General features: G+C 43.4%; 1 protein-coding gene and 1 long non-coding RNA gene across 3 annotated transcripts in view; one reads left to right on the top strand and one right to left on the bottom strand.

Annotated features, from left to right (window-relative positions):
• Positions 1-18,527, bottom strand: part of LOC138854064 (uncharacterized) — a 286,615-nt gene that overhangs the window by 240,385 nt on the left and 27,703 nt on the right. The window lies entirely within an intron of this gene.
• Positions 1-18,527, top strand: part of LOC128696119 (phospholipase A2 A2-actitoxin-Ucs2a) — a 164,930-nt gene that overhangs the window by 118,946 nt on the left and 27,457 nt on the right. The window contains exons 1-2 of one of the 2 annotated variants that reach the window (XM_053787209.2): positions 16,259-16,328; positions 17,329-17,584. In XM_053787209.2, the coding sequence (XP_053643184.1) occupies positions 16,274-16,328; positions 17,329-17,584 (311 nt within the window). In that variant the 5' untranslated portion in view covers positions 16,259-16,273. Of the gene's footprint in view, positions 1-16,258; positions 16,329-17,328; positions 17,585-18,527 lie in introns of those variants that run through there. The other variant, XM_053787208.2, reaches the window with a different exon arrangement.

Genomic DNA, 18,527 nt, shown 5'->3' with positions numbered 1-18,527 from the left:
TGAAGTTGTGTGTGGGCTGATAAGTGAACGTGACGACTGACAGCTGCAATGAGTGTGGGGGCTGACAGCTTCAGTAAGAGAGGTGGAGGTGGTGGTCGTGACAGGGTCAAGGTTGTGAGAGTTGTAACCGCTGATCACTGATAGTGAAAGGTGTGTGTGTGTGTGCGCGTGCGCGCGCGCTTGTGTACGTGTCTGCACTTGTGTGTACTCGCCTAACTGTACTCTCCTAATTGTGGCTGCAGGGGTACGATACAGCTCCATGAGCTTTATCGTACCTCTTCTTAGAGCGATATAATGTACCTGTCTTCACTACCTCACTTTCCAGACTATTTCACTTCCTGTGTGTTGTGTACGTATGTGTGTGTACGTGTTAGCGCATACGCAAGTGCTTGTGCGTGTGAATCTCCAGCGTGTGACAATGTTGATGTACAGGTTCGCCTTGAGGACTGACTCTCACATTGTTGATCATGTCGGTGACATCAATATGGCTGTCAGAGCTGAAGGTTAGACAATTCCCTAGTTGTGAGGTGGTCGGTTCCTCACTCAGCCTTGAGACGTGTTCAGCTTCATAGTCGTGAACAATGGTCAGGTGTCTGGTGCTGAACACAATTCCTTAGGTAACGACTTAGCTATGGGAAGTGAGAAGCATTCAGATTTGATCTAAGGAAGGAGAGAGTATATCCAGCTTCTTGGATCAAGTCTCTCTCACTGTCATCTAGGTGAGCTCGGTGACAGAACACTGGGCTCACAATCAAAGGACTTGGGTTCTATCCTGATGCGGGTAGACACTGGGCATGTTTCCTTACATTTGTTACCTTTTTTTCACCTTGCAATAATTAGGTACCAGGGTGTTAGTCGACTGTTGTGAGTCATTCTGGAGAAGGGACCAAGAACAGTAAAAAGAAATAAGGAACTGACTGGCGTGGGGTTACTAACTCTCCGGGTAAAAGGGATAAATCCTCCTTTGTCTACCTCGGTAAATTATCTGAGCGATGAACTACGATACTACAAAACCACAGCCACACTGTGCTTAGTATATTAGAACACGTGCAGCCAGCAGGAACAGTGATTGGCTAGGCCTCGATCCACCAGGAGGCTTGGTTAGAGACCGGTCCGCGGAGGTTCGTTGACCCCTTGAAAGGATTTTTTTTCTGAATCTACGTGGACAATTTAGCGCAAGCAGTACCTGTGACTGGTCTCAAGAATGTGTAATGGAGGAGGCTACAACTCCGTCTGCAACGCGAGATACAGACACTACTATCCTGTGCTCACCTAGTTGTGCTGATGTTATCACTGTCTTACCTGTGCTAGATTCAGCTGTTTGAGTTCAACTTTTTTTTTGCAGCAACTTTCGTTTCTCACTAAGATAAGATGACCCAAAGAAGGAACGACATTCACCATCATTTGTTCAATAGATTCCATGCCAGAGGTGTGCAGACCTTGCACTTCGAATGGCCTCCATGCCACAAAATCCCCACCGATCCTTCAGAGCGCAGGCATTGTATTTTCCCCACTTCCAGGACTCGAATTTGAACCGGTTTTCCGGAATCATTTCATAAATGTTGCATTGCCCACAATTCCATCAAAACAAAATCCTAAAAAGCACTTGTCTCCACTTCGACTTAAGACATTTACACACATGACTGCTGGACGATAAAGTGGATACCACTCGAAAGATGGAATCATTACTTTAATTCTGAGCAAGTACTAAACGCGTAGAGGAAAACAGCTTTTTAACTCCTTGGCTCATTAAGATAATCTCAAAACCTTTTTCCATTTATATACTAGACCACATATGGACCAATATACTAGCTCCCCTTAAATCAGGGATAATCACAGACAGCACTACAGACCACTACCCAACCTTCCTCTTAACAAGCATTAGTAAGCCACCACTCTAATACAACAAAGTTTCATTTAGACTCCATGACGAGACCTCAATAAGGAATTTGACAGCAGACCTAGAGACTGTTGACTGGCCTACAGAATTCTCCAAGGCCAATGGTATTGACGATTGGACAGACATTTTTCTTAACTTAGACTATACAACAAACATTGTCCTATAAAAACCAAACAGATCACGAATAAACAGCTCGGTTGCCCATGGCTAACCAGCAGCATTCTGAAATCCATTGATAAGAAACACCAATATGAAAAGCAATATAGACAGGGCTTAATACACAAAGATATTCTTAAACACTATTCATCAGTTCTCACCAAAGTAATAAAGAAAGCCAAACAACTGTACTACTCCAGCAGATTCACTGACACAAGAGGAGATATAAAAAAGACCTGGAAAACACTTTCCCAGATTCTGGGGACCCACATAATGAAAAAAACCAAGAATATTGTCCTGACTAAACCTCATGAAACACCACTGCATCCCACTGATACAGCTAACAAGATAAACGACTTCTTCTCAGACATAGGATCTGATCTCGCCAGTAAAATCCCACGTACCAATGCCCGTGCCGGGGACTACCTAGATGGGAATTTTCCAAATTCCTTCCATCTTGTACCAACTGAGCCCACGGAAGTCACCGCGATTATAAAGTCACTCAAAAATAACTCAGGGAATCTGTCTCACGTCCCACCATTATTGTACAAGCGAGCGGCCCATGTCCTTTCGCATGCTATTACATTACTTTTCAACAAGTTACTAGAAACTTGCACTTTCCCGACACTACTCAAGATGGCAAGGGTCACACCAATACATAAAGGAGGTGACCCTACAGATGTAAACAACTATAGGCCAATATCAAACTTACCATTGCTATCCAAAATCTTCGAGAAACTCGTGCACAGGAGACTATATTCATTTATAACGGCACAAAACATACTCAACCCCTGCCAATTTGGATTCAGGAAAAATAAAAGCACTAATGATGCAATTGTAAAAATACTAGATCTGCTTTACACAGCATTGGAAAATAAGGAATATCGGCTAGGAATTTTTGACCTAAGAAAAGCGTTTGACACAGTAGATCACGGCATCCTACTCCATAAACTTGACCATTATTGTATAAGAGGCCATGCGCTTGCATATTTCAAATCCTACCTTACTAATAGGTATCAGTATGTCACCATTAAAGACAGTCTCATCAATACGGCCACTTGATACTGGAGTTCTGCAGGGAAGTGTCCTTGGTCCCCGGTTCTTCCTCATTTACATTAATGATCTTCCAAACGTATTCCAACACCTGAAACCCATACTCTTTGCTGACGACACGACTTACGTCATCTCCCACCCTAATCTTGCCACCCTCAACACTATTGTCAAGGAGGAGCTGCTCAAAATTCTGACTTGGATGACAGCCAATAAACTTACACTTAACACTGACAAAACCTACTACATTATGTTTGGTAGCAGAGCAGGTGTTGCGCAACTTAACATTAAGATCGACAACACTCGAATTGCCAGACATAATGAGCGCAAATTCCTAGGTCTATACCTCGACAACCTAAATTTCAGCACCCATATCCAACATATAACAAAAAAAGTTTCCAAAACGGTGGGGATCCTCTCCAAGATACGATATTACGTGCCGCAAACTGTCCTTCTCACACTATACCATTCACTCATTTATCCATACCTTACCTAAGCTATTTGTGCTTGGGAATCAACTGCAGCAACACATCTAAAGCCAATAATAACCCAACAAAAAGCTGCAGTAAGAATAATCACTAAATCCCATCCCTGGCAACCCCCCCCCCACTCTTCATAGATCTAAACTTACTCCCTGTTCAGTACATCCACACTTACTACTGTGCAATCTACAGGATCTTAAATTCCAATATTAACCTTGACCTAAAACGCTTTCTTGATAGTTGTGACAGGACCCACAGGCATAACACCAGACACAAAGATCTCTATGACATTCCCCGTGTCCGACTAAACCTTTACAAAAATTCAATGTGTGTCAAAGGGCCTAAAATCTGGAACACCCTACCTGAAAACTCTAGAACTGCAGACATTCATCACTTTCAAAACTACAGTTAGAAAACATCTCCCTGATACACCCCGTCAACTAACTACATGTAAACCACCTGGTGGTTCACACACTCACTCACCCATCGACTATAAACACAGAAATACGAATCTTAATCTTAAAATAATAAATCCTAACTAGTCATAAGTTTGCCTATGATACTCCAATATAGACACTATATTGTGCCAAAAACAAAAGCATTCACATTGCTAAACTTACAAACTATAATGTAGTCACTTAGCCTTAATACCATAATCTGTAAGGATTTAATGTTAAGAATTATTCTAAGTCTGCCTGAAATGCCTAGCCATGCTAGGTGTCCTAGTGGCCCCCTCTGTAATTAGTATTTTAAAACATGTAAACCACACAATATCCAAAATCTGTAAACCCCGCATTGTAATCCTTATAGAGAATAAACTTGATTGATTGACTGATTGAAAGTGGTATTGTTTTATTCTACCGTTAGTTCTTCCCTTATCAGACCACACTAGGTTCAGTCACATTTTTTTGGATATTACAGTGTTCTTTAATAACTAACAATGCTGCCAGATACACCAAGACACAAACATCTCATTATTGACAACCAAGTGAAATCCAAGTGTTGTGCTGCCGAGAATAATGAAAACAACAGACCCGTTGCAGACAAGCTTTCATTGCGAACACGTCTCTCTGGAGCTTCATGAAAAACGTCCAAACTAAAGCTGCTTGTCCACCCTGTATCTTTTCTTCAACACTGAAGACTCTGCGCTCGTCACATAATTCATTTATCTTGCTGATGTAAGTGTGGATACAGTCTACGAATTTCAGATATCTTATCACTAACAGTAAATGGAGTTACTCTTCTCGTGCCTCATGTGACATTCCACCAGCTGTGTCTAGACACTCAGGCATTTCCGATAAAGATTACTTCTTACGTGTGTCCAGACCATTGTTTTAGCACTCTTGGTGCACATCAGTCTATATCATGTTAGATGCTTGACAGAATAGCAGCAAAAGTAGAAATGGTAGTAGAAGTAGAAATAGTAGTAGTGGTAGTAGTTGTGGTAGTGCAACAGAGATTGAGAGAGAGAGAGAGAGAGAGAGAGAGAGAGAGAGAGAGAGAGAGAGAGAGAGAGAGAGAGAGAGAGAGAGAGAGTGGCAATAAGAGGTCTTACATGAGGATCGATGTAAAATAACGTATGTGGAACAATATTTCGCTCTAAGCTGAGCGAAACATCGGCGCTACTCCCTTCATCCGACGGGGATCTGTATGTTATATTCATGGAAAAACACTAAACCCACACGGGTCCAACAGCGCTTGGGGAATAGGTAATTAAGTTTAATCTCAGGAAGATAACCTCTGTAAACAACCAATCCTCATAACAACGTTTGTTTTCCATCGCATTTTACTGGGCGTTTTTGTACATATTCAAATTAATCTTATCCACTCCCTCCTTAGGGTCGCTTTATTTAATTCGGGTTAGGCTGCGTTAATTGAAACTTATGTGAAGTAGCCTAAGTTTAAGAAACTGACAGATGTAAGTAAGTTAAGATAATTTGTCGTATCTTAGTGACAAATGAAAGCATAAATAAGAGGGTGTACGTTATTTCGTAGTGATTAATTTCTGTATTTACATATGGCGAGGAAAATTAATTCATCGACACCATGCCCAGCCCTTCTAGGGTAGGGTAGGTGCCTGAGCCCGAGCTTACAGCTCACAAGACTCATTCCCATTAGCCCCCTTGGGGCGGGGATGGCTTGTGGCTAGGCCTGGGGACAGTTGGTTCCAAAGATGAGGAGGCACTTGTGCCTCCTCCCATGGGAGACTTAGGTCTCAAACACTCCCTAAAGAAGGAGCCAAGGCCGGGCCACCACTTGGAAAAGGCCCGGGCCGGGAGAATACTTCGAGTTTACCTGGAGAGAGTTCCGGGGGTCAACGCTCCCGCGGCCCGGTCTGTGACCAGGCCTCCTGGTGGATCAGAGCCTGATCAACCAGGCTGTTACTGCTGGCTGCACGCAAACCAACGTACGAGCCACAGCCCGGCTGGTCAGGAACCGACTTTAGGTGCTTGTCCAGTGCCAGCTTGAAGACTGCCAGGGGTCTGTTGGTAATCCCCCTTATGTATGCTGGGAGGCAGTTGAACAGTCTCGGGCCCTTGACACTTATTGTATGGTCTCTTAACGTGCTAGTGACACCCCTGCTTTTCATTGGGGGGATGTTGCATCGTCTGCCAAGTCTTTTGCTTTCGTAGTGAGTGATTTTCGTTTGCAAGTTCGGTACTAGTCCCTCTAGGATTTTCCAGGTGTATATAATCATGTATCTCTCCCGCCTGCATTCCAGGGAATACAGGTTTAGGAACCTCAAGCGCTCCCAGTAATTGAGGTGTTTTATCTCCGTTATGCGCGCCATGAAGGTTCTCTGTACATTTTCTAGGTCAGCAATTTCACCTGCCTTGAAAGGTGCTGTTAGTGTGCAGCAATATTCCAGCCTAGATAGAACAAGTGACCTGAAGAGTGTCATCATGGGCTTGGCCTCCCTAGTTTTGAAGGTTCTCATTATCCATCCTATCATTTTTCTAGCAGATGCGATTGATACAATGTTATGGTCCTTGAAGGTGAGATCCTCCGACATGATCACTCCCAGGTCTTTGACGTTGGTGTTTCGCTCTATTTTGTGGCCAGAATTTGTTTTGTACTCTGATGAAGATTTAATTTCCTCGTGTTTACCATATCTGAGTAATTGAAATTTCTCATCGTTGAACTTCATATTGTTTTCTGCAGCCTGGAGCCTTTCAGTGTCTGCAATGGAAGACACTGTCATGCAGATTCGGGTGTCATCTGCAAAGGAAGACACGGTGCTGTGGCTGACATCCTTGTCTATGTCGGATATGAGGATGAGGAACAAGATGGGAGAGAGTACTGTGCCTTGTGGAACAGAGCTTTTCACCGTAGCTGCCTCGGACTTTACTCTGTTGACGACTACTCTCTGTGTTCTGTTAGTGAGGAAATTATAGATCCATCGACCGACTTTTCCTGTTATTCCTTTAGCACGCATTTTGTGCGCTTTTACGCCATGGTCACACTTGTCGAAGGCTTTTGCAAAGTCTGTATATATTACATTTGCATTCTTTTTGTCTTCTAGTGCATCTAGGACCTTGTCGTAGTGATCGAATAGTTGAGACAGACAGGAGCGACCTGTTCTAAACCCATGTTGCCCTGGGTTGTGTAACTGATGGGTTTCTAGATGGGTGGTGATCTTGCTTCTTAGGACCCTTTCAAAGAATTTTATGATATGGGATGTTAGTGCTATCGGTCTGTAGTTCTTTGCTGTTGCTTTACTGCCCCCTTTGTGGAGTGGGGCTACGTCTGTTGTTTTTAGTAACTGTGGGACGACCCCCGTGTCCATGCTCCCTCTCCATAGGATGGAAAAGGCTCGTGATAGGGGCTTCTTGCAGTTCTTGATGAACACGGAGTTCCATGAGTCTGGCCCTGGGGCAGAGTGCATGGGCATGTCATTTATCGCCTGTTCGAAGTCATTTGGCGTCAGGATAACATCGGATAGGCTTGTGTTAACCAAATTCTGTGGCTCTCTCATAAAAAATTCATTTTGATCTTCGACTCTCAGTCTGGTTAGCGGCTTGCTAAAAACTGAGTCATATTGGGACTTGAGTAGCTCACTCATTTCCTTGCTGTCATCTGTGAAGGACCCATCTTATTTAAGTAGGGGCCCAATACTGGACGTTGTTCTCGACTTTGATTTGGCATAGGAGAAGAAATACTTTGGGTATCTTTCGATTTCATTTATGGCTTTTAGTTCTTCCCGTGATTCCTGACTCGTATAAGATTCCTTTAGCTTAAGTTCGATGTTTGCTCTTTCTCTGACCAGTGTCTCCCTACACATTTCAGATACATTGACCTCTTTTAGCCACTCTGTTATTCTTTTCCGTCGCCTGTAAAGGGAGCGCCTGTCTCTTTCTATTTACATCTACTCTTCTTTTTTCTTAGAGGAATAAGCCTTGTGCATACATCGAGTGCCACCAAGTTAATCTGTTCTAGGGGTCTGTGTTGCTTAGTATATCTTCCCAGCTTATATCGGTTAGGACTTGGTCCCACTTTATGTTTTTGTTACTGAAGTTGAATTTGGTGAATGCTCCCTCGTGACTAATCTCATTATGTCGGTCTGGGGCTCCACGCATACATGTCTGAACCTCAATTATGTTGTGATCTGAGTATATTGTTTTTGATATGGTGACATTTCTTATCAGATCATCATTGTTAGTGAAGATGAGGTCTAGTGTATTCTCCAGTCTAGTAGGCTCTATTATTTGCTGGTTTAAATTGAATTTTGTGCAGAGATTTAAAAGCTCGTGTGAGTGAGAGTTTTCATCAGAGCTGCCTCCTGGTGTTATTACTGCAACAATATTATTTGCTATATTCCTCCATTTTAGGTGCCTTAAGTTGAAATCCCCCAGGAGCAAGATGTTGGGTGCAGGAGCTGGAAGATTTTCCAGACAGTGGTCAATTTTTAACAGCTGTTCCTGGAATTGCTGGAATGTTGCATCCGGAGGCTTGTAGACTACCACAATGACTAGGTTTTGGTTCTCGATCTTTACTGCTAAAACTTCCACTACATCATTTGAGGCATTAAGTAGTTCTGTGCAAACAAGTGACTCTGCAATGTACAGGCCAACTTCCCCTCCCCTTTTTTGCCTGTTCACTCTGTCACATCTGTATAGGTTGTAACCTGGGATCCATATTTCGTTGTCCAAGTGATCCTTTATGTGGGTCTCAGTGAAAGCCGCGAACATTGCCTTCGCCTCTGCAAGCAGTCCACGGATGAAAGGTATTTTGTTGTTTGTTGCTGGCTTTAGACCCTGTATATTTGCAAAGAAGAATGTCATCAGACTGGTGGTATTGCTGGTACTGGGGGGAAGAGATTTTTTTTCCGGCATTAGTATCTGTATCTGTTGGTTTGGAGTGGAGGCCATCGACTGTGGTTCCACTCCAGGAATGACTGGATTTGGTGTACGATTTCTGCCATTTCCTGCCAGTTTTTTTTCCTTCCTGGCACTAAAAAACCTCTCCCTCTTGAGTGGCTGCGGCTACCCATTTTTTCCCATGGCCTAGATGTTTTGTATCTTTTTGTTCCCTTTAGATGGTGTGCCTGGCAATTTAAGTTATAGCACAGTCTTTCCTGTACTGAAGAGGTACACATTTCAGGGTGAAAAAGCTTACAGGAAGGGAGTTTGCATTTTCCTGTTGTCATATGGGCACGGCATTTTCTAGGGTGGTCATAGTTGCACGTCCCATCTGTTTTTCCAGATTTCCCATGTCTGCAGATACCAAGTGCATAGTATGTGCACAGGCTTGGTTTCCGTTTGCCTTGGGTTTCTGTGACTGTATTCTCTGTTGGTGCATGTTTCCCTGTCTTATTCCTATCCTCTCTAGCACCAACAATGGAGCTCCCACCAGTTGTTTTTGGTAATATATCCTCACTATTGCTAGTGGAGTCCTCTTGTTTGCTATTTCCTGTGGTATTTCTAGTTTGCAATATTGGTTTTATCTTATCTTTGACTACACTTGTTTCCCCACTACGGTTCCTGTCCCCTATGAGGTCATTTATATGTATTCCTTCCTGCGTATAATTCCTGACTACCTGGACAAAATCTCCAGCTTCACCATTACTGTCTCCCAGGACAGCACCTCCAGCTTCACCATTACTGTCTCCCAGGACAGCACCTCCAGCTTCACCATTACTGTCTCCCAGGACAGCACCTCCAGCTTCGCCATTACTGTCTCCCAGGACAGCACCTCCAGCTTCACCATTACTGTCTCCCAGGACAGCACCTCCAGCTTCACCATTACTGTCTCCCAGGACAGCACTATCAGCCCCACATTTACTGACTACCAGGACATCACCTCCAGCCTTACAGTTTCTGACTACATGGCCAGTATCAAGGGCAGTACCATTCAGCCCAGACTTTTTATGTTCCCATCTGTTGTAGAAAGCTTCCAGGTTTTCTATGAAAGCAGCTTTGATGTTATCCTCTTTTAATACCCTTGTGATTTTAGTCCACAGATTTATCTCTTTTGGGCATACCCAAAAACACTTTCCTGTTTTAATACTGCTTGTAGCTAGTTCTTGGATATCTGCACAAGGGGCGTGACACCAATTTCCACAAAAATGACAATTTATCCATGTGGAAGCCCGTTTGTTTGACTGCAGACTACACAGAGCTTCATAATGATTTGAATGGTTGATTTACTGTAATTCTACTAGCAACCTCTTGAATACTCTATTAATAACCTCCTTAAATGAAGCTCTAGCTATTTGTATTTCAATTTCTAACTGTACTTGTATATTGGACAGCTTACCGTGTACGTTCCTGATTTATATTTATTGTTTGTGTTTGATAAGGGCGCCTACAACCCCATCCGTTTACAGTCTACTTTATTGTCCAACGAATCCGTTTGAAACCAGTCAAAGGTTCGGACCAGTCAAGGGTTCGGACCAGTCAAGGGTTCGGACCAGTCAAGGGTTCGGACCAGTCGAGGGTTCGGACCAGTCGAGGGTTCGGACCAGTCGAGGGTTCGGACCAGTCGAGGGTTCGGAACCAGTCTGATCTTCTGATCTGATCAGTGGGTCACTTATTTAAAACATACTGGTCGGTGATTTGGGCTAACACATGAAGGATCTACTTGAAATTATCTACCCGAGTAATATGTGATTTGATTGATACAAAAGTATAACTTGCGTGTTGAAGAACCGGTGACTGCTGGCAGTTCCTACAGTGACGAACGGTCGAGCCTCAACCCTTGTTTATCAATCACTGTATCTAGCTTTTCTAGTTTTTTTTTGGTCTCCACCACAATAAATGCTATATTATCACTATAGTTGACTGGTGGAAATTTTGGAGGAAGGACGCTTTTTCTGTAGTAATAATTGCTTCTCGATGTGTATATTGCGACCGCTGGTAACTAGAGATTATATGAGATTCATAGCATACGTCTGGTATTTCAAGAAAAAAGAAACTAATGATAGTCACTCCACTCCACTAAGTACCATTATAATACTGGTTAGTTGCTACTACAACACTGTATTCTGCTATTCACTGGTATCACTAGATTATATGCGAGTACACTAGCAGGCCAGGAAGATTATTAAAACAGCTGACCAGTGTGGTAAGTTTCTGGCGACTTCTGGCACCTGCCTCTATAGGCTTATCACTTCATTTACAAATTCACCTGTTTTCAAATGACACTTTAGCCTTTATCATCTATATACTAGGGACCACTGTAGTATACACTATACACTATGTATACTCAATGTTATCAGGGAGACTTTCTTTCCTCTGACAAAGAAAAGTTCTATTATTATTATTTTGCACACGGAACACAGGCCTATGATTCCCCTCTGGCAGTAAACTCTGCTAGGTAGTGCACACTAATTCTCCTTTTTTGACTCAGTATATAATGTTTTCCGCCCAAGATTGGTTCCAGGCGCTAGAGGGATGTATCGTATAGGATTGATGACACAAATTAAAGTTCTAGCACGTAAGAGCGACCGTGAAAACACGAGATAACCCGGAGCACAACGAGGCACGAGGCACTGTGTAGATCAAGTGTTTACCGGCGAATCTTTAATAATAATAATAATAATAATAATAATAATAATAAAATAAAATTAAGTCATTACCGTGGGTAGATTAGTTCACAAATAACCCGAACCTCGGAGTTAAAGTTAATTAATTCCTTTATTAAGCAGCCCCACACTCATCCTGTGGGTGGTAGTCAAAATATTACAGATATACATAATGGGTCCAGGGACTGGACCGCAAAGTTTTGATAACTGAACAAGTTACTGTGATAAATTATGTGTTATTTACAATGCACAAAGTCTAGGTATATTTCCAAAATGGTTTGAAATGTACCACTGTGGATAAAATACTGACATTTCTCCCTGGAACGGAATTTATATCTCCTTTTCTCTCTAAAGTGTGGACCAGTGACAGCACTTACTACAGTCGCTCTTAAAATCTTTCGACAACAATACCCTGTTTAAGAAACTGCTACACATTTTCTACCATATGTGGTGTGTCTTGGGAAGGACTGCTTTTCATCTCTCTGTCTCTCTCTTTTCCTCAGTGAAGCCATGACTTCTGCTTCGTAGACAAACTGTAAAACTAATTGTTTGCTTGGCATTCACGAGTGAAGGTAAGTGAGAGTTTAGGAAGGTGGAGAATCCTTTGATCTTGACTTTCATCAATTCTCCTTCCTTCCAGGCGCTGTGATATGCAAGCGTGAGTTATGTTACTCTGTAGCAAACAATTATGTACTGCCTATGTATTATTATAATCAAAAAGAAGCGCTAAACCACAAGGGCTATACAGCACTACTGCCTATGTAATGCTGTACTATATTATTCTATCTTGCATTATACTGTGCTTTTATAAGCTAAATTAAACTGTGTCCCAGATATATCATCAGGAACGAGCTTTGAAATATACAACTTACTATTTTACCATATATTCTTTTTTCCCATGCGAATGTTTTTTTTAAGGTTCAAGACTTATGGGTCGGCAGGAGCATTTTAAAGCCACATTCCATTTACGTATTTTCAGCAATAACCTTCACGCTTTTTTTAGTCTCTAAAACATCGTGTCTGTTTTTCACGTGTTGGTCAGCAGGTTAAATCCCTCACAAACCTCACCTCACAGTGGGGCTACACCTGCTGTTGGGATTAAATTTGATATTTCATACAGGTTATTCCAACAGCAGCTCCATACATAGTATATCTGGATGTGGTCCTGAAAAAAACATGCATCGTATTAGTACATTCTACAGAAAGTTTTCATTTGTACTTCTTTTTTGACAGTATAATTGCAGGAAAAATTAATAATTTTATTTTGAGTCCCAGAGTATGCCTAGGAGGGTGAATTGTTGCAGAATGCACCTCACTGCATGACGATACTTTATCATGTTACGCCACTCGCAAAAATGCATGATTTTGAGACGCTTATACGAAGTAAACAGAGGATGAGGTTTTTCCTTGAGAGTAAGTTTTAAATTTTCAGCAGAGACCTAATAAAAAATATCATGGTTCTCATGACTCCTGAGGGAGTGCATGAACGACACTGAATTTTTAATTCCTGCTACGTAGGTTGGACACACACACACATGTACACTCATGGGAACAAGAGCCAAATCTCCACCATCACAGCCATACTCTGTATATACTCACTCTCTCACTCTCTCACTCTCTCACACACACACACACACACACACACACACACACACACACACACACACACACACACACACACACACACACACACAACCTAAAATAAATGCTTCCTCAGATTTTCTTTGGGTATAACGTATGTCTTTTACCTGGTGTTGATTGCTCCTTGTGTGGCTGATAACACCTTACCAGCACCAGCTTCATCGCCAGCTCCTGGGGTTGAGTGATCGGTGTGTGGGTGCTCACACTTCACTCACACAAGTTTCGTACGTAGCACCTGATGCTGAGAGTTGTGTGTGGGTGCTCATACCTCAACAACTTAGTCCTCATCTTTATCCTTGTTAGGTAAAACAAGTGCAACTATTACAGCATTTTATTATGACAACGTTTCGCTCTCCAGGAATTTTTTCAAGCCGTTATAAACAGTACAGGGACACAAGGAGGAATATATAGGTCAAAGTGAGGTGCAAAGCATAATATAATCTTTGTAGGTAGTAGTATTGTGCTAGTGGTAGTAGTAGTAGTTGTACTTGTGGTGGTGGTGGTAGTAGTATTAGTAGTGGTAGCAGATATGTGATGGCGAGGTTATTGTTTTGAGGAGAATTCTTGCTAATACTTCAGAGATGATGAATCTGCCTTTATTATGTTTGTTAGAAATAGCGATTAAATATGGTTCAAGGCATGTGGCCCGGTGGCCTGGTGGCTAAAGCTCCTGCTTCACACACGGAGGGCCCGGGTTCGATTCCCGGCGGGTGGAAACATTTCAACACGTTTCCTTACACCTGTTGTCCTATTCACCTAGCAGCAAATAGGTACCTGGGTGTTAGTCGACTGGTGTGGGTCGCATCCTGGGGGACAAGATTAAGGACCCTAATGGAAATAAGTTAGACAGTCCTCGCTGACGCACTGACTTTCTTGGGTTATCCTGGGTGGCTAACCCTCCGGGGATTAAAAATCCGAACGAAATCTTATCTTATGTACGTCTACGGAAAGTGGGCTCTTTCATCACTAGGTGGGCGTCGTTGAATTTCATCATGTGCTTTACGGAATTCCGTTGTTGTACGCAGGCATTGCTCAAGTTATCGTTCGTACATGCATTAATGTGTTCATTGAGACTTGTTTCGAGGTTTCTTGCTATTCACCTACGTATATTCTGTTACAGTCTCCACAGGAGATAGTATAAATCCCAGCATTGATTAGTTCAATGTTCTTCAACTTCGTCCTGGTGTCAGATCTTTTATGGAAGTACTGGTTGCGATGACTAAGTGTAAGTTTGTGCGAGCACTTTACAGACGTTCAATGCAGCCTGATTGTGAGGAAAAATTTTTACTTTGTTAGGAGTGGTGTTGGTGCTTGAAGAATTTATGTTCTAAAGGGCTCTTTTTCTTGCAGTCTTTTATGAAAAAGAAAAGGAAATGTAGATCAGTGAAGGGTTGCTTTATTTATGTATACTCCTCGTCAAGAACTCTGGACTGTAAATTCGGTATGTTCTTAGGAAAAATCCAATGGCGGTGCCTCTTTTGGTCTTAGTATCTTGATTGGAATAGCGTGTGAGATTGTTTTTGTTTTTTAGGTTTCTGGTAAACCTTAAACCTTAAAAGTGTTATCTACTTTGTGAATGAGGACGTCTAGAAAAGGTAGCTTGTCACTGGACTCAAGTGAAAACTGGAAAGCCGGTTCAACTGCGTTGAGTCTTGCCTGAAGATTCCGCACATCAAAACGCTTGGGCGTTATTATGAAGACGTCGTCCACATGACGTAACCAAGCGACACAGGTGGGGATGATGTTAGCGACCCGTTCAGCTTCCAGGTGTTCCATATACAAGTTGGCTAAGACGGCGCTGATGGGGGACCCCATTTTACACTTGATACCCAGTAACCTAAACCTACACACATGTATGGATTACTTAAGACAAACATAATATTCCTCCGAGACCAGTCACATCGCCAATCTTTCTTGCCTTCTGGGGACCATCAGCCCCGTCCATCTAAAGCATTCAGGTGACCTCTATCGCATCCGAGACCTTTCCTTCCGAAACAAGAAACTGAATAGTTTGAACGTAGCCTCCCTCTTCACTAAGGCACCCACAACACAAACCATTAGCGTTCTCCGACGTAAAGTCAATCAGGACCTTAATCTTCCTCTACCTCCCGGAGATTACTTTGACCTGAGTGAACTCTGCATTAATTTCAACTGCTTTTATTTCAATAACACGCTCTACAAACAATCCTATGGTATGGGAAGGGGGTTCCATATCAGTGCCGTCGTAGCTAACTTTGTATATAGAACACCTGGAAGCTGAACGGGTCGCCAACATCATCCCCACCAGCGTCACAGTTATATTATGTGGACGACGTCTTCATAATAACGCCCAAGCGTTCTGATGTGCGAATCTTCAGGCAAGACTCAACGCAGTTGAACCGGCTATCCGGTTTACATTAGAAGAGTCCAATGACAAGCTACCTTTTCTAGATGGTCCCAATCACAAAACAGATAACACTAAAGTTTCAAGTTCACGGAAAACCTAAAAGTAAAAACGATCTGGCACACTTCTATTCCAGTCAAGATACTAGGACCAAAAGAGGCATCAGCACTGGATTTTTCCGAAGAACATACCGAATTTGCAGTCCAGAGTTTTTGACGAGGAATGTACATATATACACCAAACCTTCTCTGATCTACATTTCCTTTCCTTTTTCATCAAAGACTGCAAGAAAAAGAGCCCTTCAGATCATAAATTCTCGAAGTACCAACACCACTCCTAACAAAGTAATAATCCTTCCCTACAATCAGGCTGCATTGCACGTCTCTAAAGTACTCGCACAATCTAACACTAGCCATCGCAACCAGTACTTCAATAAAAGATCTGACACTAGGACGAAGTTGAACATTGAACCAGTCAACGCTGGGGTAAATTTATACTATCTCCTATGGAGGCTGTAACAGAATATACGTAGGTGAATAGTAAGAAACCTCGAAACAAGTCTCAATGAACACATTAATGCATGTACGGAGGATAACTTGAGCAATGCTTGAGTACAACACCGGATTTCCGCCAACCACATGATGAAATTCAACGACGTGCACCTAGTGATTAAAGAACCCACTTTCCGTAGATGTAAATGCCTTTAATCATTATTAATCACTATTTCTAACAGAATAAAGACAGATTCATCATCTCTGACGTTTATTTTTATTTTTATTATCACACCGGCCGATTCCCACCAAGGCAGGGTGGCCCGAAAAAGAAAAACTTTCACCATCATTCACTCCATCACTGTCTTGCCAGAAGGGTGCTTTACACTACAGTTTTTAAACTGCAACATTAACACCCCTCCTTCAGAGTGCAGGCACTGTACTTCCCATCTCCAGGACTCAAGTCCGGCCTGCCGGTTTCCCTGAACCCCTTCATAAATGTATTAGTAAGAATTCTCCTCGAAAGCAATAAACCCCGCCATCACATAGCTGCTACCACTTCTACTGCTAGTACCACAAGTACCACAACTACTACTACAATACTACCACTACTACCTTCAACGATTATTCTTTAAACCTCACCCAGTACCTATATATACTCCTCCGTGTCCCAGTATTGTTTGTAACTGCTTGACAAATTTCCTGGAGAGCGAAACGTTGTCAATAAAATGTCGCATTAGTTGCACCTGTGTCCTGTTACTTAACATTGTCGGCAATTCTACCAACATTATCACAGTTTTATCCCTGTTATCAAGCCGCTATCAGCAGCGCTCTTACTCTTGATCTCTGTTGTTATCGCCGCTGTTACATCATCGGTCATCGTAGATTAACACATACATGCAACAGTTGGATATCTTAACTGTCGAAAGGTTTAGCCTGTTCAGCAGGCTTCTTCAGTCGAATACGGAGGCGATTTAAATACTGAAGAGAGCAGTAGTGGAGATGAAAAATTTTTGAGCGGGGAGGAAGGGGGTCAGTCCTTCAGCTTTGAGAAGTGTTTAGTTCCAAAACCTCGATCGAAGTTGTGCTAAACCCGAGACAGATAGTCAAATGCAAGAGACACTGGAACGTTTTTTAGTCCTTATTTATTAATCATCAAACATTTAAAAATAAAACTGAGTCCATTATGTTTTTGTTTCTAGATTCGGCACTAGAGGAGTTGAGCAACAGCAGCAACAGCCAAAGTAATAATAACAACAGTGATAACAGCCTCCAGCCCACTTGGATCGAAGTGAGAACAGAGGAACAGAGTGCTTCATCCAGCAGGAGGAAACGTTCCGTGTTCCACTTGTTCAATATGATGACCTGCGCTACCGACTGCAACCCGCTGAGCTACAAGGGCTACGGCTGCTACTGCGGTTTCCTGGGCTCTGGTCTGGTGGTTGACGGTATTGACAGGCAAGTAACTACGCTTGTTGTTTAGTAACCTGGGGGTCGATGTTGACGAGTTGACCTGGGTGAGGGGTCAATGTTTACTTGGAGAAGGTTTCGGGGGTCAACGCCCTCGCGGCTCGATCTGAGACCAGGCCTCATTGTGGACCAGGGTCTGATCAACCAGGCTGTTACTGCTGGCCGCACGCAAGCTGACATACGAACCACAGCCCGGTTGGTCAGGTACTGACTTTAGGTGCCTGTTGACGAGTTGACCTGGGGAGTCGATGTCGACGAGTTGACCTGGGGAGTCGATGTCGACGAGTTGACCTGGGGAGTCGATGTCGACGAGTTGACCTGGGGAGTCGATGTCGACGAGTTGACCTGGGGAGTCGATGTCGACGAGTTGACCTGGGGAGTCGATGTCGACGAGTTGACCTGGGGAGTCGATGTCGACGAGTTGACCTGGGGAGTCGATGTCGACGAGTTGACCTGGGGAGTCGATGTCGACGAGTTGACCGGGGGAGTCGATGTCGACGAGTTGACCGGGGGAGTCGATGTCGACGAGTTGACCGGGGGAGTCGATGTCGACGAGTTGACCGGGGGAGTCGATGTCGACGAGTTGACCGGGGGAGTCGATGTCGACGAGTTGACCGGGGGAGTCGATGTCGACGAGTTGACCGGGGGAGTCGATGTCGACGAGTTGACCGGGGGAGTCGATGTCGACGAGTTGACCGGGGGAGTCGATGTCGACGAGTTGACCGGGGGAGTCGATGTCGACGAGTTGACCGGGGGAGTCGATGTCGACGAGTTGACCTGGGGTCGATGTCGACGAGTTGACCGGGGGAGTCGATGTCGACGAGTTGACCGGGGGAGTCGATGTCGACGAGTTGACCGGGGGAGTCGATGTCGACGAGTTGACCGGGGGAGTCGATGTCGACGAGTTGACCGGGGGAGTCGATGTCGACGA

This window comes from Cherax quadricarinatus, chromosome 48, assembly GCF_038502225.1.
Source record: "Cherax quadricarinatus isolate ZL_2023a chromosome 48, ASM3850222v1, whole genome shotgun sequence".
NCBI classification, from domain to species: Eukaryota; Metazoa; Arthropoda; class Malacostraca; order Decapoda; family Parastacidae; genus Cherax; species Cherax quadricarinatus.
The sequence above is the reverse complement of the archived record's forward strand: the minus strand, read 5'-3'. Positions and strand labels throughout refer to the sequence as shown.